General features: G+C 38.6%; 1 protein-coding gene across 2 annotated transcripts in view; it reads left to right on the top strand.

Annotated features, from left to right (window-relative positions):
- Window positions 1-3,740: 3,740 nt before the first annotated feature.
- TFCP2 (transcription factor CP2) overlaps window positions 3,741-23,149 on the top strand; it is a 40,366-nt gene continuing 20,957 nt past the window's right edge. The window contains exons 1-6 of one of the 2 annotated variants that reach the window (XM_087925305.1): window positions 3,741-3,942; window positions 4,670-4,914; window positions 15,322-15,473; window positions 16,379-16,455; window positions 20,357-20,462; window positions 22,056-22,162. In XM_087925305.1, the coding sequence (XP_087781431.1) occupies window positions 4,793-4,914; window positions 15,322-15,473; window positions 16,379-16,455; window positions 20,357-20,462; window positions 22,056-22,162 (564 nt within the window). In that variant the 5' untranslated portion in view covers window positions 3,741-3,942; window positions 4,670-4,792. The remainder of the gene's footprint in view (window positions 3,943-4,669; window positions 4,915-15,321; window positions 15,474-16,378; window positions 16,456-20,356; window positions 20,463-22,055; window positions 22,163-23,149) is intronic. The other variant, XM_026714752.2, reaches the window with a different exon arrangement.

Below are 23,149 nucleotides of genomic sequence, written 5' to 3' on the forward strand. Positions count from 1 at the left end.
CCCTAACTTTCTTTTGATTTCAGGAAGCACTCAATGTCCATTCTTGTTCTGCAATGTTTGGCAAACATCCATTCTTGTTCCCACTTTCAGAGAACTGCATTGCCTGATAGTAGAAGGTAATTGTTCCCTCCCTCAGTTCCTCATGCCAACATCAAGACTGGCGTAACATATGACGACCCTGAATGCACACTAAGACAATGGTTGGATTCATAACTGCCTCGGCCCAACTTCCTTTTAGTCTGCTTTGACATTGCCAACTTTGGAAAGAGCTATGCTCTGAAGCTCTTGGGAGGGTCGGTAGGAACAGATTTCCAGTGATGCACTGCCTCTATCTGGATATGAACTCATCAGGTTCTGAAAGAAAATTCATAAGAATCCCGAGCCTTTGGGACATCTGCCTGGAGACTAGAGAACTACAGTCGTTCTATACACTGAGAGCATATAACAGGTGATCAAGAAACCAAACACAAGCATACAAAGATCCCTTCACAGACATACACACCTTAAGTAAAATTCTTCATCTTTCTCCCTCCGTTCCCCTAGATACCAATGATCTGATACAGATCTCTGGGTTCCTATCGTCAATAGCAAAGACACAGCAGTATTACAATCTCCTCCAGGCAATAAACAAGCTGGTCTTTAACAGACACACCATAGACTTGCCACTAATGGCAGCAGGAATCTAGTGATACATATCCTTATGATCCATCCACTATGGTTTTCAGTGGGAAAATGATTGCATCTGTGGATCTGAAGCTAATACATTTTATACTTAAGATTATTTGAGATGAAGTTGTCTGCTCAGTCACACCACAGTTCCCTGGGAATACATTCCACTGGACTGAGTATTGCTCATTTTTAAATGGACATATTTCAGACTGAGCTATTTGGAGCAATTTGGAGATTTATCATGGGGTGGGTAGAAGAGAGATGACAGATTACTATCAACCCTCAAAATATGTCAGGTCAGTAAATGTGCTGCACAAAAATATACTGGAATTCTACTTCATTGACCAAGGCTATAATACCAGAATCTTGAAACCCAGAGAAGGTTTTTTCTTTCCCTCAGCTTTATATCAAAATGAGTCAGAGCAGGGTCACTTTTAAGTTTCTTCACTCTTATCTTGTTTTCTGGGCTGAGTTTAATGCTTTGCTAACTGACTTGGCATGTCTTCTCCAAGGTCATCTCTGCAATTCTCTACAACTGTAGTCTTCAATCCTGTTCCCTGTGAGTGGTATAGAAAAAAAAATATTTTCCCTTCCTTTTCTTTGTAATAGTAATTCCAATATTTACAACTAACTGAGGTCATCAAAAAGTACATTTTTGTAATTAGTAGAAAGCATTCACTACTACAAGAAATGTTTGTGGAGACTATTGCATTGGGGGCGGGGGGAAACAGGATGGGCTGCTGGGGGTTCCCAGCGGTTCGGGAGAGCCCCTAGCTAAGATTCCACATTCTGCTTATCCTGAATATCTGATTTGGAACATTTTGAAATCAGTTCTCAATGTTTTTCCCAATACCGTACGTATATGCCTCCTTTTGCCTTCACTAAGTATTAATGAAGATGGGACCACACTAAAACCTGTTGGTGGCAGCATTGTGTCAATGACCATGGAAGAACAAGCTTAAGATTGATCAAGATGCCAAACACTAAAAAGACCCACATTTGGAAACAAGCCACTTATCTCTCATTTCATCTCACTGACTGACGTTATCAATATTATACTGTAATTGGTGTAACATAAAATTGAGAACAGTGTCTTGCCATAAACTCCATGCCCTCAAGCAAGCAATCCTCTCAGTTTCGGTTCTCTGACCCAAGGAATTGTTGCAAGGACAAACTTATCTGATGTGTGGAAAATGCTTTGAACACTTGAAAGCAGCAGTGCCGTTAGGAAAGCACAAATCCAGGGGTGTGTTTAGAGACAACTTTCCTATACATAAGAACCAGTGGTGGGATTCAAATTTTTTACTACCGGTTCCGAGGGCGTGGCTTGGTGGGCGTGGCAGGGGAAGGAAACTGCAAAATCTCCATTCCCTCCCCACTCCTGGGGGAAGGTTACTGCATAATCCCCATTCCCACCCCACTAACCTGCTTTCCAGCTCTGTTCTCCTCTGCAGGGCAATAAAAAAATACCCAGCCAATCAGCTGGGATTCGGGAGGCAGAGAATAGATGGGGACAGGTCCAGTCTGAGGTGGTATTTGCCGGTTCTCCAAACTATTCAAAATGTCCGCTACAGGTTCTCCAGAACTGATCAGAACCTGCTGAATACCACCTCTGATATGAACAGCACAAAACAACACTTTTCGATAAACATTTCAGAATTTTACCTGTGGTTAGCTCACACACTTACATATGAGCTGAATGTCTCTCTAACCATCCTTTAGTCAGTTGAAAGCTATGCTCTTATGAAATCCACTGTCCCACTGCTGATCTATGTCCTCTTTTCTACGATTTAAGATTTAAGGAACCTCCTTTCAAAATAATGGGTGACAAAATCTAACAGATTTCATAGTCTGGAAGTGCTGGTGGATGTTGTCAAAACAAGCATAAAAATACAATTTTACACTGGTACAGCTAAACACAGCCTAAGGCTGTTTCATTCTATAGGATATGGCAGAAGAAATTTTATCAGAACATCAATGCTTTGGTTAGGCATAAATGGGGAAGGGCTCTTCATTAACTTTGAAAGCAGCAAAAGTTAGGACATGACTTTCTGAAAACTGCACCTCACAAAACTATATGCCTTTTTCCTTACTTTTTTTTTTACATTACAGAATGAAATAAAATATTCAAATGCGAATCAAACCAACCAATGAATACGCCAAAGAAGCAAGATACACGTGAACGGACCTAACCCATGAGTCAGGCTTACCAAAAACAAACTTATCCATAATTTAAATAGGACTTCCTCTAAAATAAATGTGCCTAAAATTGTAAGGCTTAAGCCTAAGGATGAGCTTTAATTCGATGTGTGTGTGTTTGTGTGTGTGTGCCTTCTATCTTGATTCCTGGCGGGTGCCTAGTCAAGTCGCTGCCGTTTTCTAGGCGAGGTTTCAAACGTGGTTCGCCACTGTCTCTTTCCCAAAGGGGCTGAAAAAGTGACTGGTCCAAGATCACCCAGTTGGCTCCATGCCACTTACAACAGGTATAAGTATAAACATAGTTATGAATGCATGAAATGGATATATATGTATAAGAAAAATTAAAAATAGGACAGGGACGGTAGGCACGTTGGTGCACTTATGCACGCCCCCTACAGACCTCTTAGGAAAGGGGTGAGGTCAACAGTAGACAGTCTAAGGTGACAGTTTCGGGGGTTTGGGGAAGAAAAGTTTTCTTTGGATCGCGTAATTAAACATATTTAAGATGCACTGTACTTGAGGCTCCTTAATCCTATGCTAGGTTTAGGGAACTATTCCCACCGAACCCTCTCCGTCCGTCTGCTTTGACTGACTTTCGCTTCATGCAGGACACCGCTGCCCCACCAACCTATTCCTGCTCCAGACTAAACACATCCAGGCACTAAGGAACCAACCTCGGCAAGCCCCGCCCCTTCTCCTTCATCCCCGCAAGGCTTTGCCTCTGCTTGGAAAAGCGGGGAGGGAGGGGGCGAGGGGAGAGAGAGAGAGTGGAGGGGGGGGACGGCGCTTCACTCTCACGATTCGATTGGTCAAGCGGAAGAAGGGGCGGGAGAGAGAGCCCCGATTGGCTTCGGCAGCCGAGGGAGGGGGCGGAGGGACCGGCGCGGTAGCCCGGCTGGGCCGCTGCATGTAGCGGCGTCTTTTTCTGTTTCTTCTTTTTTTTTTTTCCCGCCTGCCTCCATGTTGAGTGAAGCTCGAGGAGAGAAGGTGCCTAGTTTGCTTTGGGGGCTGCCGGGCTGGAGGGAGGCCGTCCCCGCGCTCCTTTAGAGAGAGCGGGACCTTGCTGCGCCGGGGGTGAGTGGTGGTGGTGGTGTGTGTGTGTGTGTGTGTGTGTGTTGGGGGGGCGGTGTTTGCTGGACTGGAACACCAGAGGAGAGCCGGAACCAGAATAAGGTGGTGCATGCCCAGGCAAGTGGTCGGATGGATAGCTATGGTGCTGCCCGGAAGCGTGGGTGGTTTGGGGGCCTCGCGAGTAGGAAGGGGTCCGCTTGCGGGAGTCGTGGCGCTTCGGCGTGGCTGGTTAATCCAGATCGCCGGGCTGGCTGTGGAAGGTGGGGGAGGGGGGCGGGAGCGGCGTGTGATCAATGGGACGCCCTCCTCGGTTTTGCGTGGCTTCCTCTTGAGTAGAACCGGACCAGATCCGCCAGGGTGGCCGACCAACTGGGGACGGAGAGCTCCCTTTGCTTACTTAGGGTGGGGGTGTGTGGCGGGGTGGGGGTCTCTCTTTACGGTGAGCTGCGGCTGCTTTGCAAAGGCAAGAGAAGCGGAAATCTGGAGGAGGGCGATGGGAGAGGAAACCCGACTCAACGCCTTTATTGGAAGTAGATCGGGCCCTTGCAAAAACTTAAAGAGTTTATGCGGAGTAGGGGGTGGGGGTTGTTGTTACTAGGGCTTGTTTACAAACACCGCGATAAGGGGCAGCTGCACCTAAGGGAACTGCATGTGTTGGTGAAGGAAGAGAGAGGTCTTCCCACGCCGCCTTCCTCTAATCTGGGGTTTGGTTTTGGTTTTGTCTTAAAAGAGGTGGCTCTGGAGTGGGTATGGTGGCTGGAGACCCGACGGCGGCATCCTAGTGTGCCTTGGAAGTTCCTGGAAGAGTTGCTTCTCTATCCTTAGCTAGCCAGCTGCTGAAACCGGTTCAAAAATGGCTTGGGCTCTGAAGCTGCCCTTAGCGGATGAAGTCATCGAGTCAGGCCTAGTTCAGGATTTTGATGCCAGCCTTTCTGGCATTGGCCAAGAACTAGGTGCTGGTGCGTACAGTATGAGGTAAGTCAAGGAGGTGCTTTTGACCATCTTTTTTTTTTCCCCCAGAGAGCTTTTGACAATGCACCCAAACAAATGGAGCTGGGAATGTTCTGAGTGAAATCAAAAGGAGGAGGTGTGGTTAGAGCAAATATGCTCTTACATCCACCAATCACTTACATGATGCAAATAGGGAGGCCACATCCTATAACCAACTGGTTATATAGCCCTTGGCTTTTCAAAGGGTGAAGTATCTGATCTAGTTGGTTATAAGATGTAGAACCCATGGCATTCCCTATTTGCACCACGTAGCGATTGGTGGATGAGTGGAAAGGGATGGTTGTGTGCCCTTTAAAATGGTGGCTGAGTTGCACATTGCGTTCACTGGTGTGCCTCAAAGTTGACCCTGCCAAAATGTTTGCAGCACAGTAGGGCTTCTTGTATTAAAGTGGTCCCCAGCCTTTCCATCTTGTGGACCAATGGGGAGTGGGAGGGAGATGTTAGAAGAAATGGTTCGTGCAAGCGGCAGGTGTGGATGCATTCAGCTCCATTTGTGCAAGTGGAGGCCAGAGGGAGCTGCTTGCGCAGCCCTGTTCTCAATGAGCCAGGGCCCATTACTGGGAGGATTGGGGACCCCTTTTGTATAGATTTTTAATACGGTATTCTAGGCAATGAAAAAATTACCATGTATGATGATTAAACTTGGAAGCTTTAGTCTTGATTCGAGTTTATCCTCATATTTGAAGTAATTAAACATATTGGCATTAAATCTGGTTGGAAAACAAATATTTTCTCTTAATTTTGAATGGTTATCTTGTACTTCTTTTCTCAAGATGTCTTAATACACTCATAACATACTGCATCAGAAAAAAAAAACTCTTGCTTTAAAAGAGTGTATTAGTGAAAGTTTTATGGAGCATGTAGCAAAGTAAACCTGTTTTCTACGTACTTTCGTTGCATAAATAACCGTATTAAAATGCTACGTAACTAGAGGAGTTATTATTTAATTTAATTTATGGCTTCCTAACTTTTTTGTAAATAGAGGAAACCTGCAGTCCTGCAGGCTATCAGTTTGAGCAAAACTATTTAAAGAAGGGAGAGCATGCCAGCTGTTTTTTGATTATGAAGTAATATCCACATTTAAACCTCATAAGTCAGGTTTTTTTTGTTCACTTAATCTATATTTATAGGATTTGTTTCCTTTCCACTGATAAAATCTCAGAGTGAGTAAGAATGTTAATATAAAAATGTTAACAGTTAAAAATAAAGAAGTGAAACCATAAACTGTAAATATAGAAGGAAAAACATAATAAAAATTATAGCCTTAATATTGATTGGTATACTAATATATTGCACAGAAACAAAAGCTTAATGTCCCTTTGCTTGATGGTGTGTTGGTAATAAAACTGTTGTGAACCCAACTATCTCTTGGTTGGATGCATATGTTGTTCTGAGCCATAATATGGTTTCTTAGGTTAAATAAGCCATTTATTTTAGGTAAGTAACAATACTGGTGTACAATTCTAAAGTCAGTAGGATAACAAGACATTTCTAATTTTGCTTTATTGTCCTGAAAATATGATTCAGTCAGTGAATGGGAATGGATGTTCCGTATTTATTCCTAGATTTAACTGAACACGTTTGTGCCTTTTTCAAACTCTGTTTTTGCATTAGGCAAAACTTTTTATTTAAATAAATCCACTATTGTTCCAGAAAAAATAAGCTGCAGACTTAGAACTGTGTAAACCTGACATTTCATGCCACAGGTTTTTTTTTTTTTTGCATATCTGCAAGGTCAAGTCTTAGATCATTGTCATTATCTTCCCTAGTTGATTAGATAATTCATGCCATGTATTTGCACTGAATCCAGGAAAAATAAAGATTAAAGTTCCATTCACATAACCTAAGGAAAGTGTGAGCATTGTGGTATCTACAAATGCCATCCTGGACTTGCATATCTGCAGTTTAACAACAGAAATCAGGCTGCTTCCAAAATACCATAAAAGTTCCTGTGTAACTGGTTTATGCCATGTGATATATATGACTCTGCCAAGAAGGACATAGACTTTGAAAAAGTCTGATTTTATTACAGTATATGTCCATGTAAGAATTTGCATGTACAGGCTGGTTTTTAGACTAATAACTGTAAAAGAAAATCTTTCAAAATGTATTCCCTTGGAAAAGCTAAGCTGTCATGGAGTCAGTCTGAAGAAGGAGTACAACATTGAGAAGATCCATGTTTATTACAACAATCATTGAGCGTCTGCTTTACAAGAAAGAGGGACCCTGCGCAGTGGAAATCCCTGGGATCTGTCTTGTTAGCTAATTTGGAGTAGCTAGGCAGATTTTTGTTAGCGTATTTGGGAGGAGTTCTGTTGTTTGGCAAAATGGGACTTTTAGGAGGGCAGCGGAAGTTCACTGTGAAGAAGATGGAATTTTGAAGTCATTGGTTGATAGAAGGTGGAATGATTGCTATGTTGCAGTTTCCTTGTAAGGGCTGCCCTTGGGCTATCTATACATGAGCTGGTGAGGAAGCTTTTGTTCTTTATTTTGATGGGATTGCACGGGGCAAAGTCAAATTAGGCTTGATGGGATTAAGCAAAAAGATGAACCGGGGTGGATCTTGATCATGCCCAAAAACAAGGGGAGGGGGAAAGGGTGCAACTTCATTTTTGTTTTTTAGGTTTATTGTCTCCATACTAACTTTAAAAAGAATAGGTAGGCATCCATAGGACATGCAAACAGAGGTTTGTTTCTTTGCTCATTTTTCTTCTTCAACAAAAGGATTAGGGCAACAAAAATGTTAAAATCAAATGCAGTAGTGCTCAAAGGTTTGTATACCCTTTTGAATTCTCAATATTTGTGCATAAATACAATCTAAAACATGATCTGCTCTGCTCTTGACATAAGTCCTAAAACTACTGTAAATAAGCTGAACTGAATAAAAACAAATGGGTCAAAAAGGTTTATTTCTTTATTGAGGAAAATGATCCAAGGCTACATATTTTGAAGTGTTATGACCTGTGTGGAAAATAATCCCATTTAGGTCATATTTATGCAGAAACATTAAAAATTCAAAAAGGTTCATAAACTTTTAAGTACTACTCTATGTCTCAATGCCACATTATGCATAGCTATAGAAGAAATAACCAGCAATTTCAGTTAAATCTGGAAGGCAGCTAATAGTGCAATGACTTCAAAATGGCTATTGTTCTACAAGAATAAGAGAATTAGAACAAAAACAAAAAAAACCAACAGACAAACAATTAATGAAAGAATTGTAAGAAACTAAACTGCAATTAAATCTAATAGAAAAAGTTACAGAAGAAGATAAAATTTGCCAAATAGAAATATTTTGAACAAGTAAATAAAATCTGGGAAATTATTAGCTTATTAACAAAGAATATTAGTAATTGAAAAAGGATCCAAATTGTTACACTGAAGATCAGAATTAGGAGAATTAGCAGCTTTGCAATAGTGGCAAATATCTGTAGCTCGGGTGTAGGATGAGGGTGAAGGTTTGTTTTCCAAGCTTGGGGTTGGTTTCTGAATGTTTCTTTACCAGGCTAGGAAATACCTTAAGCGGAGTTTAGGGTATCCTAACCCTCACCCTCAGTTAGCAGCTTTCTTTGAAGAATTATGCTCTTAAGATGGAATTGCTATAAATAAATACAGTATTTCAAGAAGTTGTTCATCAAATAATACAATGACCAATGTAGGCAAATATTAAGTACACGTATAGCTGTTCAGAAAACAAAAACTGCAAGGAGAGGAATTGCGAAAAGCACCAGATTCATGGGCTAATAGTTATTTGAATTCTTTCTAATACTGAGCTATCAGAAGATTTGAAAATATAATAAAATTAAAGAAACAAAGGTGATACCTCCAATATGGGGGTGGGGGAGTTCATATAGTTCTGATTTATAAAGAAGGAAATTGCCCTGAAATTACCACAATCTTATTCAGTAGACCAATTTTCTTGTTGTATATAGGTTATAAGATTAAGGATATAAGTTTTTCCCTACAATATTAACCGATAGACTGAAGAAATGTATTTCAGGCATTATACAGATTGACCAAACTGGTTTTGTTCCTAAAGAAAAATATAAAGGACAACAGAAGAGTCATAATCAGTAACACAGATCATATAAAATGAAAAAGAAAGCTTCCCTAATTTAGATGCAGAAAAAGCCTTTAATAATTTGCTGAGGCTATTCATGCCAGCGGGTTCTGAATAAAATGGATCTCAGAGAAACATTTCAACCGTCCATTAAAAGTATATATTAATGGCAAAAAGCAAAGTTTATAGCTCATGGAGTGCCCTCAGCAAATTTTTTAAGTCAGTATAGGAACAAGACAAAGAAGTCCATTCTCTTCTTTGATTTTGCATTAAAAATACTGGCAGAAAAAAGATCTGAGATTACAAACAAATAACAGGCCTCAAAATCCATGGAGATAAATATAAGCTTAAATATTTATATAGATGATATAATACTAATTCTTACAGAACCGCAGAAAGCAGCTAATGATCATAATCCATAAATAGGGAGGATATTTGGAATATAAAATAGGTGTTGTGATGACCCAGAGTATCTCAGAAACATAACAAAACCCAAAACGTAACTAAAAGTCCTTCAATGCCTTCAACTTGGCTTCACTGTTTAATTGTTCACAGTGGAGGAGTAAATTATTTTCAAAATAACATTTCAAAGGAAAGAAACACAGTTGAAATTCAGAGCCAATAAGGAAGCAAAACCAAAAACAAATCTGCATTGAATAAAGTTCCACGACAGACCAGGATAGAGAATTGCCAATTTCAGGAAGATAACTAGAGACAGTCCGTTGGAAGAATGCCAACCAAGATAAACCTTTAGGAATAAAATACTAAACTGGTCCAAATTCTTATGCATCTCTCATACCTGCAACCCATGAAGAGGATCATGGCCCTCTCCTCCTGAGTAGACCACGTTTTACCCTGATCCTCTCCTCCCTGCGTGCCCTAGGATGGATAGGGGATGGGCCTGGGTCCTCCTCTGACTGCTCAGCTGGCCTCTGCCCTTCCCAGCCTCCTCCACCACCTCTGGAGCCACACTTCCACTCCCTGCATGACAGGTGTTCAGAAAACAAAAATAATTTAAAGATTTTGAACACAAGGGATTTTCTGCAACAACAAAAAAAGAATCTAGTTGTTAGCCCACTCAGCAAAATAACTTAGTTTGCATTTAATAGGAAACAATCAAGAAACGTGTCAGAATAACTGTGTCAGATTATGGCAATAGATTAAAAAAGATTTTGAAAGGTGGAAGAATCTTAAACTGTCTTGGTTAAGATCAGTTGCAATTATTCAAATGAATGTTTTACCCAAGATAAATCTATTTCAAATGCCCTAGTCAGAATTTCCGAAAGAGCTTTAGAAGAATGGCAAGACAGTGTCAGTAAATTCATATGGAGTGGGGAAAGTTCTAAACAAAAGAATTCTGTAAGACTCTAAACTTTCTGACAAGCAAAGTCCATGGGGAAGCCAGATTCACTTAACAACATGCTATTAACTTAACAACTGCAGTGATTCACTTAACAACTGTGGCAGAAAGGTCATAAAATGGGGCAAAATTCACTTTTCAACTCTCCTTTAGCAGCAGAAATTTTGGGCTACCTATATAGTCTACTTAGATTCTATGAATTTAAAAACACAACAATAATTCAAAATTATGAAAAGAACCTGGAATTTATAGTGGTGAGAGAAAGTTGTGAACTCTGTAAAACTATCTCTAATCCATAATTTAGACTGAGTTGACAATGTATTAATTTAGATTCATAATACAAAATATGATACATTGAACCCCACTTCAAGAATCCAGTTTATATTTATGTATTACTATATAATGTACTAACACGTTACTATCATGGGAGAGTAACAAAGAATAATGTTACAATGAAAGGACTTATTTTCATATACGTATTTATTTCATTATAATGACCTTAAAGGCAATGCAATATGCATTGTCCTGAGAATAATATGATTAAAAGTAGAGGGACATTTGCGAGAAGATGCATATAGAACCTCATGGTCAGGCTCCAGAAATGCAGCTCATTGGGATAGTAAGAGATAAGCAAGAGGTTTTGATGAAATGAGGCCTTCTATTCAGATTTTTTTTTTTTCATATCAAGGAAAAAAACACGTACTTAGTCTGAACCTCATTTCTATGATGGAAATAATTTTTGTGTCATTTATTTTACAGCAAGTGGGATTGCTTATTGCTTTGAAACATATATATCCTGTCCTTCATAATTCTTGTCCTAGCCATAACCAATCATCCATCTAATTTTTACTAACAGAAAATAAGATGCTTAAAAAATAGTAAGAAAATTTTGGCGATTCCGTGAAAACATGCTACATGACTTCTCGTTTTGCATAATCATGGAAATTTACTGTTCCTACAAAATTATTCTGCTGCTGCTTGCCATGCAGGGGCTGGGATGGGAAACTTACATTTATAGAAACTGGTTTTACATTTATAACTTTGGATACCATTTACTGGCATTATAGCAATAGCAACAGCACTTAGACTTATATACCACTTTATAGTGCTTTACAGCCCTTTCTAAGCGGTTTACAGAGTCAGCGTATTCCCCCAACAATTTGGGTCTTCATTTTAGCCACCTCGGAAGGATGGACGGCTGAATCAACCTTGAGTCTGGTGGGATTTGAACTGCCAAATTGCAGTCAGTCAGCAGAAGTACCCAGCAGTACTGCATTCTAACCACTATGCCACTTGATTATTGTTGATCAGATTCATTTTTAATTCACATTTTAAAGTAAATATCTGGGAAAAAATTGAGGGTAGCAGAAGTTTAGCTAGTAGGAATACCTACATGTTTGTCTATAGCAAAATATGTAAGAGAATATGAGATATATGTATTTTGTACAAATAATTTAGTTACAATTTCTAATTTATTCTTAAAAATGAAATTAAGATATGCATCAAGCAGGGCTGTAATATAGTACTGGCCTCCTGCTAACTTAATTATTGATATTCATGGAAAGGCATCATTACTCTATGATGTGGTTGGTGTCCAATGTAAATTCAATTACATCCAGAAATAAGTGTCATGTAGTTTATTGTATCGCTTTTGTTATTGAAAGAATGGTAGATTGTGATTATTGGATATGCCATTTCATTCTTCAAGAAAATCAATATTTCTTTTTAAAATAGCATTCCTTTTAAGATAGGAAGGTTGATGGCAATAGCCAAGGCAACAGATTCAATCCTTAAAGCTCCATGTGAAAGGGTTGAGACATGTTGTTTGTTAGCTTTGGATTAGATCAGGTGACAAGCAGCCTCACAGTTGACCTTGAATCCTGTTTTGACAACTTCCAAGGTTTCTTCAAATACACCCTCAAACTTTGATTTATAATTGTTTCAAAAAATTGTAATGTAAGGCTTAACATAGTTAAAACTAAATAAAGAAGTACTCCAGTTCTCAGAAAGAAGAGAAAGAGACTAGATTATTTGCATGGTAGGGTCTTAACTACTTAGTATCATTGTCCTACCTGAAGTGAGCTTTACTATGCTCAAAAGATTAAATATAGACACCTAACATTGTGTGGTCCAATCATTGTGTCGTAGGGAACATATTTACTTAGTGGCTTTGCTTGTAGAGTTAATACAGTCACTGATCTATTTGTAAACTATGAGTAAATTATGGTTTAGCCTAACATGCCATCTCAAACTTCAAGCATCTGGGCATTTTAAACAGTAACATAGGAGATATGTATATACCACTCAGTCATGATTATTGGCAAAATATGCACGTGGCTATTTAGCTTAGAAATTAGACTTACAAAAATAGGTCCTACTCCTATCAGAAGAAAAGTAGAGGGAACTACTTTTCTTCCAGGAGAACCTGTCCCTCAAAATAGCATTTGAGAGGGTAACAGATTTTGTATGTGTTTGTATTTGGCTTGAATGGCAAAGCCCAGAGAGGAGGTATTGTGCTTTTGTGTGTACTGAGCCAAGACTTCTTGCATGCCAGCAAGGAAAGAGAGTGTTGTGTGAGGAAAAAACAGTAACTCTTAATGAAGGTTTAGAACTTTAGATACTAGGAAGCATTCGTGTTTTGCACTAGATCGTCTCAAAATTGCCTTATCCTACAGAAGTAAATGAAAAAGTTTCTAAATAAAATCTCTTGTGAGAGTACCCATTTTTCAGAACTTTTTTTTATTTGACTTTGAGAAGGAATAAAAAAACAGGACAAAATAATTTCATTAGTTTTTAATTCTACCTCATCCCTTTTAGCTTCCCAGTAGGGTACATGTCCTATTTTTCCTGTGTGTTGATTTCTAGTTTGTGTGGAAGTTGTCCCAGACATTTTTACGCTAAATATGCACATGTGCTTGCTTTTTTCCAGTTCATTGTTTCAGTATAACTTGAGCATCCATAAATATTATAAGTGCTTTTGAATTCAGATTGTTCCTACATGTATTTGTGAAAATGGTTCCGGTTTCTTGATCCCTTACTTTTTGTAGTGGATGCTGATGCTTGGAACAAAGTGTAGTGTTATGCTGGGATTCTAAAGGCAGATGGCAGAGTACCATTTTGAAAAATTGAGATTTCTTTTACTATTAGTAGTAGGGAAATTGTGGATGGGACTGCTTCAAAGTACATTTGAAACACAAGCATCCATAGTTACTATGGTGAAGAAATATGAGTCTTAACAAATTCCTAGTAATCCGCATTAATTTCCTGAAAGGTGGAAAGGATTTTACATTGTGTTTTTTAGCAGCATCAACATTGGGGCATCATTCTTAGGTCACAGAAGTTGCTATGCCTTACTCAGAATAAAGACATAAATGTTCAGGGACATGCAGGATTTAGTTGGGTTATGGAAATATGTCTTTTGACTAATGACTTTATCCTGAGAGGTTGTCAAATCTATTGTTTATTTGAAATGAAATTTCAACATGTCTGTAGCATTAAAATCTGGTAGGTTAAAAAATGAGTCCTTGTTTGAATATCTCCTCTGAATCCAAAAGTGCTGTGCCATCTTATATAATCACATATGCCTTTTGTGAAAATGGTAGATTGCCAACCTATCTACCTTTGCCTGTTTTCTCTAGATATAAAAGATAATCAGATTTGGAAGGGACCTTGTAGGTCATCTAGTCCAACCCCCCACCCAAGCAGGAGACCCTACACCATTTCTGACAAATGGCAGTCCAATCTCTTGAAAGTCTCAAGTGATGGCGCTCCCATCATATATTGGACTTAGGCTTCCAAAAATGCTGGCTGGAGGTTATAGAAATTGAAAGTCTGATGTAGAAGTAGTGCATCAACATGGGGAATAGTGGATAAGAGTGCTCTCAAGGTTGTTTAAGAAATTCAAACATCTAACCCAGTATCATGCCCCTTTGGAGTCTGACTCCGAGGGAGAGATGAAACAGCTGACAGGAAGTGGGAGTGTGGCTCCGTTGGTTGTGGAGAAAACTGGGGAAGGGCACAGGCCGGATGGGCATTCAGAGGAAGACCCAGGCCCATCCCCTCTTCATCCTAGGGCACGCAGGGAGGAGCAGATAAGGGAGAAATGTGAGTGGTGTGGTCTACGTGGGAGGAAGGGGTCTGATCCCCTTCATGGGCTGCAGCTGGGAGGACTGTTTAAAAGGACAAACTGCATGGCAAAGTTGCTGGAAGCAAAGTGTGCATTATTCTTGTCAGAGCTTATCTGTGTTTTGGCTTCCTCCCAACTGTGGTTGCTGGTTATCTGGTAGAAGTCTGCAATTAATCATCCTTGCCTACCGTAGTAATTCATTCAGTGTGGTTTGTGTTGGGTTTTTTATTTCGAATTAACTTTACTTTGGGTACGGATTGCATTTACATCCTCCATAAACTGTTTTCTTTAAGAGTTTGATATCCAGTGGAGGAAAATTGGGCATTGAGGCCTAGTTGGAGGCATTAAAGGGACTTTCTTCTATTTTTGTGACTTGGTTATTTTTGTGTCACGCCCCAGGTCATCACACCCAGAGAGCCTTCTCTTTGAAGTCTAAGAAAGGTTTAACCTTAACATTGACTAATTAACATATAATTAACTAAATTAACTAACATATAATTAATTAACATTAACATATGTTCATCCTTCAGTTTAGCCATTCTAAAGTAAGTATGGTTTCTCAATTTCCAACTAACATTATTTTAATTTTAAAACCCATTTATCCTTCCTGAAAGGATTTTTTTGATAGGGGAATTGTCCATCGTAAATGTAGATATGTAACCGCACACAGCGTTTCTTTTGTTCTCTTACTCTGCGTAGGAAATTCTTATTTTAATGTGCTAAATCATTTTTTAAATTGTCAAACATGGAGACTTATTGTAATTTTGAAAGCTTTCAGTAAAAGGAACAAAAATAATTAGTCTGACCCACACGTTTGCTTTGTAGCGATGTCCTTGCCTTGCCCATCTTTAAGCAAGAAGAATCCAGCTTGCCTACTGACAATGAGAACAAAATTCTGCCCTTTCAGTATGTATTGTGCGCTGCCACTTCTCCTGCTGTAAAACTTCACGATGAAACACTCACCTATCTCAACCAAGGTAAGCTACATTTCTCTTTTGCTAGAATACGAGGTGGGCAAAAGCTGCTTTATAGTTCTGGGTTCATATCAGTGTAAGTTGGCTGCTCAAACTAACTTTAATAAAAGGTGAAATTCCAACAGGAAGGGTGAAGAGCAAACAGTAGAGTTTTTTTAAAATTGAATTGAAATTCCTATGTGTTGTTGTCCCGTAAAACTCTCAAAGCATTTTACAGTAAAGCTTAAAAAATAGTTGCAAATACAAGAATCCTAGGCATGACTGTTTCATATGATTCATGGACTTGGAAATACCTGACAAAGCAGTGCAGTTGCCTAACAATGTGCAATTTATAATCTCTCAATCAGTTTAGCCTTGGTTACTGTCAGATGAATGTCAACTTTGATAAACCTTAATTTATGTGATACTTTCTGTATTCATGTAACTTTTGACACTCCTCACATATTTATGCAGCTAATTTGAAAAAGGTTGGTAATAATTCTGGCATTGGCATATTAAATGGCTGTATGCAGACATTATTAGAAGTGTTAGTCAGTTATTCAGTTAACATGACTTGAAACTGCATCAATCTATAGTATCTTGTAATTGGATCAGTGTAACTGGAGAGGTAAAAGGAGATTAGTTGATAGCCCTGTTTTTACATTTCTCATAGTTTAATACAGTTCAGTGTAACATAACTTGCCACCATATTTCAAGACATTTCTGGTTTAATCAAGTTCAGACTTAACAAAACGTAGATTATTATAAAAGGAGTATATAGTGATACAGATATACTTTCACACAATGCTCTGTTTCATTGCTTCTTATACATTCTGGGGACAGTTAGATGCTTGCTTTTTCTTACTGACTGAGACAGCCAATCCTTTTTTTTGTTTAAAATATAACTGCAAATATATTTTCTTTTTCAGGTCAGTCTTATGAAATCAGAATGCTGGATAACAGGAAAATGGGGGAATTGCCTGAACTAAATGGGAAGCTTGTAAAGGTATGTAATAATCTGTCTTCTCCCAAAATATGTGAGAGAACTTAATCACATTTCAATAAACATGAAGGTAATGAATGATAATACTGGTAAATTATGCAAAGTGATGCAGTCACTTACACCATTCCAACAAATCCTGGTGGTGATGTTAAAAATGGCAATTTACTGGGCAGCAAAATGAAAGATTAGTGGGTGATAAATTATGTGGGTAGGCCACTGATGAATGAGAAGTTCTCGCTACTCAAAGCATAAATATTGGAAAGTTAATAAATAAGGCAGAGGAAATTTGTATCTCTTAGAATGTTAGATTTCACCGAATCTTCCAAAGACATATCAGTTAAAAAGATTGTCAGATGATGTTGAATCAAGATTGTGAATGTGTAGTTTGGCACAGTTTAGTAATATAGTAAGTATAATAGTATAATAAAAGATGATTTTTTTAAAGAAGGAAGGCAAAATAGCATAAAACACAAGTGGGGCACTTTTTTCACTATCTCACTATAACTTTAGTTGCAATCTTGCTTTACAGTATGTTTACCCAAACATGCAGGAAAATTTAGTAATGTTTAGACAGCAGACAGGAACAAATGTTCTTTTTTATCTACTGCTGGAAGACAAACTGAAGTAATATGCAAAGTAGGAAAATTTCCCCATTGCAAACCCCCTTGTTTTAGATTCAGGTTCTTTGAGCTAAAACATACAGTACCTTAGATAGCAAAAGTATTTGTTTAACTAAGTAAACTTTTTACTTTTGAAGTCTCTTGGCGGTTAAGAATTAAAATAGCTTTAAAATCAATATATTAAAGCAGTTCAAATAGCAATGTAAATTTATCATTCTTATAAAAATAATTATAAATAAAATTGGTTATAAAGTTTTTTTAAAAAAGCTAATGAAGTTGACAGGCCCCTGGACCTTTTGAGAAGTACACTTGAAAGAACTGAAATGGCAATAGAGAAGGCTTTGACCCCAGGACCTCCAAATCAGCTGGCAGCAACTCCAGAGGAAGTTCAATAAGGTTACTATAGAAAAAAAAAAAAAAGATTTCCCAGATAGCTTGTACCCAGGAGTGGGCTTCAAAAATGTTAGCAACGGGTTCTCTGCCTGGTTGCTCGGTGGACGTGGCCATGGTGGCATGCCCTAGTCAGCCTCCTGCACCATGGAGGGGGGGCGTTTTTGCCCTTCTCCGGCTTCGGAGACTCTCTGGAAGCCAGAAATGGGCCCATTTCTAACCTTCCCGAACTTCCGGGAGGCCCATTTTTTTTGCCCTCTCCAGCCTCTGCCTGAGCCCTGCACTACCTGCATCCAAAATGGGCCACGTAGGGACTCCGGGGAGGGGAGGGGTGGGGCCAGCCAAGAGTGGGATATGGGGTTTTTCCAAACTGCACAGAATCTTAGCTAGGGGCTCTCCCGACCCCGCCGAACCCCCAGCAACCCATCCCTGCTTGTACCTAATCTACATAAGGTTTTAAAAATTAATATCCACCACATTATAATTTTTTCTGGGGTATCAACAGGCAGCCACTTCAATACTTTTCAACCCAAGTGTAATATGGTCTCTGCATTTTTACTAACGCCAGCCTGGGTATTGGTTATTCTATGGTATGAAATTTATAACATTAGCTTGGAAATATAATGATATTCCAGACAAAACACACTAGCATGGAAAGTACATGAACATTTTCGATGAGCTGTTAAACAATTTCTTAGATAATCATGGCTTTGTTTTAAATTTATACAAGTAACTGTCTTTTTCTTTCTGGCTATAGCTTATACTTGAATAAGTTTATTAATATAAAAATCTGGGGACATATAAAATGTTACTACCATGAAAAATATTTTATTCAAAGATTCCTGTTTAGTAACTCCTTACGTAAATTAAACAGAGCCAATTTGGTTTAATAGTTAAAGGCATTAGACTAGAAACCAAGAGATTAAAGATCAGTCCTGCCTTAGGCCCAAAACCAGCTGGTTGACTTTGGGTCAGTCACTCTCTGTCAGCTCTAGGAAGACAAACTACTTCCTAAAATATTGCCAAGAAAACCGCAGGGATTTTGTCCAGATTGTTGCCAGGAGTCAAGACTGACTTGAAGGCATACACACAAAGATTAATTAAGCAGTAGGTAAGATAACAGATGACAACAAGTGAGTGCTACATGTAGCATTTTTCTTGTGTGTATGTGTACTTCAGCCAAATATATTACCTATGTTACAGATAATGAGTCTGTTGCTAACAGTTGATTCTTATACTAATGCATTTTTTAACACCTGGAAATCTAAGCTTTTTGAGTTATCACATTTTGGGCCCTGATATAGAATGTGAATTCATTATATCGTCTACTATTGAATAATAACGATAGTTTTCCTCCTCTGAATACCATGATAGTCTCTAAACCTTTGGCCTCTGGAGTGCTTAGAAATCACAGAAGTATCCAGTCAAGGGTGGGATGCTACCGGTTCTGCCCGGCTCTATAGAACCGGTAGCTCTGAAGAGCAGCAGACACAGAACCGGTTATGTGTCTGCTGCTGTTTGGCCCGCCCACCCGCCCAGGCTGTTATCTAACCTTTATTTCCTGCTTTTTCAACCTCAGCTGCTTTGTGCAGCACAGCTGAGGTTGAAAAAGCAGTAAAAAAGTGGTTTTTCAAATGCTGCGCACCCACGTGCAGCACTTAACAGCTGTCTGGGCGGCACAGCTTTAGGTGTATTACACTGCGCGCAGCAAAACGTAATCAACGAACCAGTAGTAACACCGGTTGAATCCCCACCCCTGTATTCAGTGCCTTGGGGATGCGCCCTATAAGAATAACCTTACTGGAAATCTTATTCTGTTGTCATTGCTGGTGCTGAATTACAGGGTGCATCCAAATAGATCGCATGATACACATCTCTCCGTGGGGATGCTAAATTGTGACAAATAATCATGAAAGTACAGGTAGTCCTTGGGTTACATTGGCGACTGGCACCAGAACTTCTTTTGCTAAGCAATGCAATCATAAAGAGCAATGTCACATGACTGCATCACTTAGTGATGGCAATCCCAACAGTCTCAGTTACTATCATAATCACGGGCCTATGGGTATTGTCAAATAAGCAAGAGGTGGAAGCCTCAGGCCTGATGAAAGGTGGGTAGGAGGGGTACTGCAAGTGCTATCGAGTGCAGGAGGGGGTGGGGTGCTGTATGCAGCTGCTATGGGGGAGCAGGGGTTTTGTGCCAGACACTACAGACAAGGACGGCTGGACTGGGAGTAACTTCCAACTTCCTGCTGGCTTCCCCATTGACTTTCACTGTGTGAAACCGACAGAGAACATCAGAAATGGCCTCGTGGCTTGTGGCAACGTTTTAATTGTGAGCCAGGCACCGAGTGCCTAGATTGCTATCACATAACTGCGGGACCTGCCACAGCTAGAATTCTGAGGACTGATTGTAAGGACTCTTGTTCAGCACTGTCATAATTTTGAATGGCCAATTTTGAGTGGTTGTAACCGGAGGACTACCTGTGAACTGTAATTCAAATGTCTTGGATAGAACATCCACTCCAGAGCAAAAACTTTTTACCGAAACCTGTTCATGCATTCCTTTGACTCACGTTTAGCAGTTGATTTATAATCATATTTGAACTAATCCTTGGAGAAATTTGGAGCCTTTTCACACATTGCTCTAGTCTTCTGCTTTAGAATGCAATGCTGTGTGGATCTTGGCTTTTATGTCTTGCCATAAATAGAAACATGAATCTGAATTGATGATTGATGTAAGTGTTAAGCAAAATATTTTCCATCTAAGGGCATATTTTTGGAAAATGCTTCCAAGAATCATCTTGTCTCCAATCATTGATTGATTTTCTTTTCAACCTACTTGCATTTCAACATGTTGATTATATTCAATGAGAAGTTCTTTTGTTTCTTAGAGTATATTTAGAGTGGTGTTCCATGATCGGCGGCTGCAGTATACAGAGCATCAACAGTTGGAGGGCTGGAGGTGGAACAGGCCAGGGGACAGGATACTGGATATTGGTGAGTTTTTTTCAGTAAATTTGGACTACTATTATGTTACAGCTTTTGGAAAGCATTTATCAGCTTACTTTCCATTATTGCTTTCGTAAAGTAGTTTTCCTCCTTGGTTTACATCACTTGAACCTATGTTACTTTCCAATGGAAGATTTATTTTTGATTGCTTGGACAGACCACCTTGAGTGGTTTGCCCTATAAACCATTTTATGTCACAGTTTTGTGCTCTGTTCAGGCTGCATTATTGCTTGGATTGCATTGTTTAGCCACTTGGGGCTAAAATCCCCTTCTCGCAGAATCAGAGAACATTTTAGGTTTTTCTGGCTTCATATTCCTTACTATTAATCAGTTGAAAGCTGCTTTAAATTAGGAAAGCATATCTTCTTTCATTTGTGCACTGTATTCCCCTAATTATTCAGTTCATCAGAGTATTCTATATAGGTAAGGAATTAGAGCAGCGATCCTGTTTTTTTGGCCTAGAAACAAGGTGGATTGAATTTCTGAGTAAAGGGATTCCAGTGTTTTTAGTGAAAGTTAAGACCTGTGTAAAATTCTTAAAAGAGTTTCACCCTGTCTCCTTTTTTTTACACAGTTGTGTTATGTGTAATCATAGCTTTTGTTTTTATTTGAGAGTGACTTGACGAAAATGTCCTTACAAGGCCTCTGTTTAGTAGAAATGCTGAATCTTTGCTAGCTCTCCATTAAGAAAGAAAAAAAAATACTAACTCGTACTTATAGATAGAAATCAGAGAGTTGAAATTGAGAAAGCCTTGCTAAGTTAAGTTGAAATGTGGGAAAGCCTTGATAAGTTGGAGGAAGCAGTTCGTGGCCATTTAAAATACAAGGATTTTTATTCAAACGATTTGAAGAATTTTCTATTCCTTTTTAACTTGGCTTGGAACATCTCATATATCGATACAGTCTTTGCACATGCACATTTTTCAGGTTATTTCCCAATTTATAAACCCTTTTTCTCTTACTATTAATTTATGCTATAGTTATCTTGTATCATTAATTTATGTGTCTTCAGTTCAGCTTTGATTCTTGGCAACTATCTATAATAGTCCCTGCAGTTTTCTTGGCAGGATTTCTTGGAAGTAGTTTGCCCTTGTTTCTTTCCTAGGGCTGAGGGAAAATGACTGGCCTAAGGAGATCCAACTGGCTTCATGCCTAAGGCAGGTCTAGAACTCATGGTCTTCCAATTTCTAGCCTGATACCTTAACCCACCAAACTTGTTCTCTGATAACTTTGGTCACTCACAAAAGTCTTCCCTTGAACTGAGGCATGAATGGCCAAAGAGATGATGCCTATAGTTCAATTAAATCATACATATAATTAGCTTGGTAAACTATTTTGCTTTTAGTTTGTCCTTTGGAATGCATTCTGAAAACTTGCTGATTCCAACATACTTAATTGTTTTACTTGTACATGAATATCATAGGTAGTTCCGATTCAGCAAGATGGTTGCTTGTGGGTACAGTTCATATTTTGATTGTAGAATCTTGACATTAGTTGTTAACATTATTTTGCTTGAACTGGAATGGACCTATTAAGTATTATCTTCTGTGCTAAAATGTGTCTAATTTTTGTTGTCTTTAGATATTCCAATGTCTGTGGGTATAATAGATCCCAGAGCAAATCCAACACAGTTGAATACAGTAGAGTTTCTTTGGGATCCTTCAAAGAGAACTTCCGTATTTATTCAGGTAAATCAAGAAGAGTCATGTTTTGTGAGGTGAATAGCCATATAAATATTGATTGATTGATTGATTGAGATAATAGATAGATAGATAGATAGATTGATTGATTGATTGATTGATTGATTGATTTTTTGACATTTTGGGAGAGTAGCCTATTTACTATAATTTAACCCAATCTACAGAACAAATATTAGAAAAGGAGAAGAAAATATCAGACCTTTTCAGAAGGACAGACATACTACATTTAGGCATTTGAGAAATTTAGAACTGACATATAATATAATATTTGACATATATAATATCTGATCTATCTGATCCTTAAACTCTAAGGAATATTGCAGACTCCCTTAGCTTTACACCTTGTTGACATAGGTAATTATTAGAAGCATGGTATCAAAGCTATGAATTGCTGAACTTTCCTGTAAAGTTCATAGGTGAACTGTGAAATGAATTTATTTCTGAATCAGAAGTTAATATTCATCATGCAAACTCCCACTCTTAATAATGTGTCCCTAGCCTAGAGCAACTTCCTTGATCATATTCCTGAAATTATGCAGTGTTATTTTTATTGCTACTTCTGTCTCTTTTTTTTCATTTTAAAACTTCTCGTCATAGATCCCTTATGGTTCTCAAGGGTAAAAATAACTAAGGGAAAAGTTAAAAAAAGAAGTGTAGATTTCACACATGCACAAAATGCCTTCCAGTGTCCTAAGTGATTTGTGCTTTTTTTTATTTTACACCGCTCACATATCCTTATGTCAGAGAAAAATGTTTCACTTTCCATCCCAACATAAATGCATACCATTTTTACAAAATAAAGCTTTATACATACTATCAGAATTATTATTTGTTTAAAAAAGATTAGAAGCTTCTAAACAAAGCAAGAACCCAGTTTATTTTCTTTGGACTTTAAAATAAGTTTTTCAATGTTGTGGATTTCATATATGCATTCCATTTCCTTATTTCTTTATCACAGTTAAAATATTAACTTGG

Source organism: Pseudonaja textilis, chromosome 2, assembly GCF_049901715.1.
Source record: "Pseudonaja textilis isolate UNSWEBS1 chromosome 2, rPseTex1.2, whole genome shotgun sequence".
Taxonomy (NCBI): Eukaryota; Metazoa; Chordata; class Lepidosauria; order Squamata; family Elapidae; genus Pseudonaja; species Pseudonaja textilis.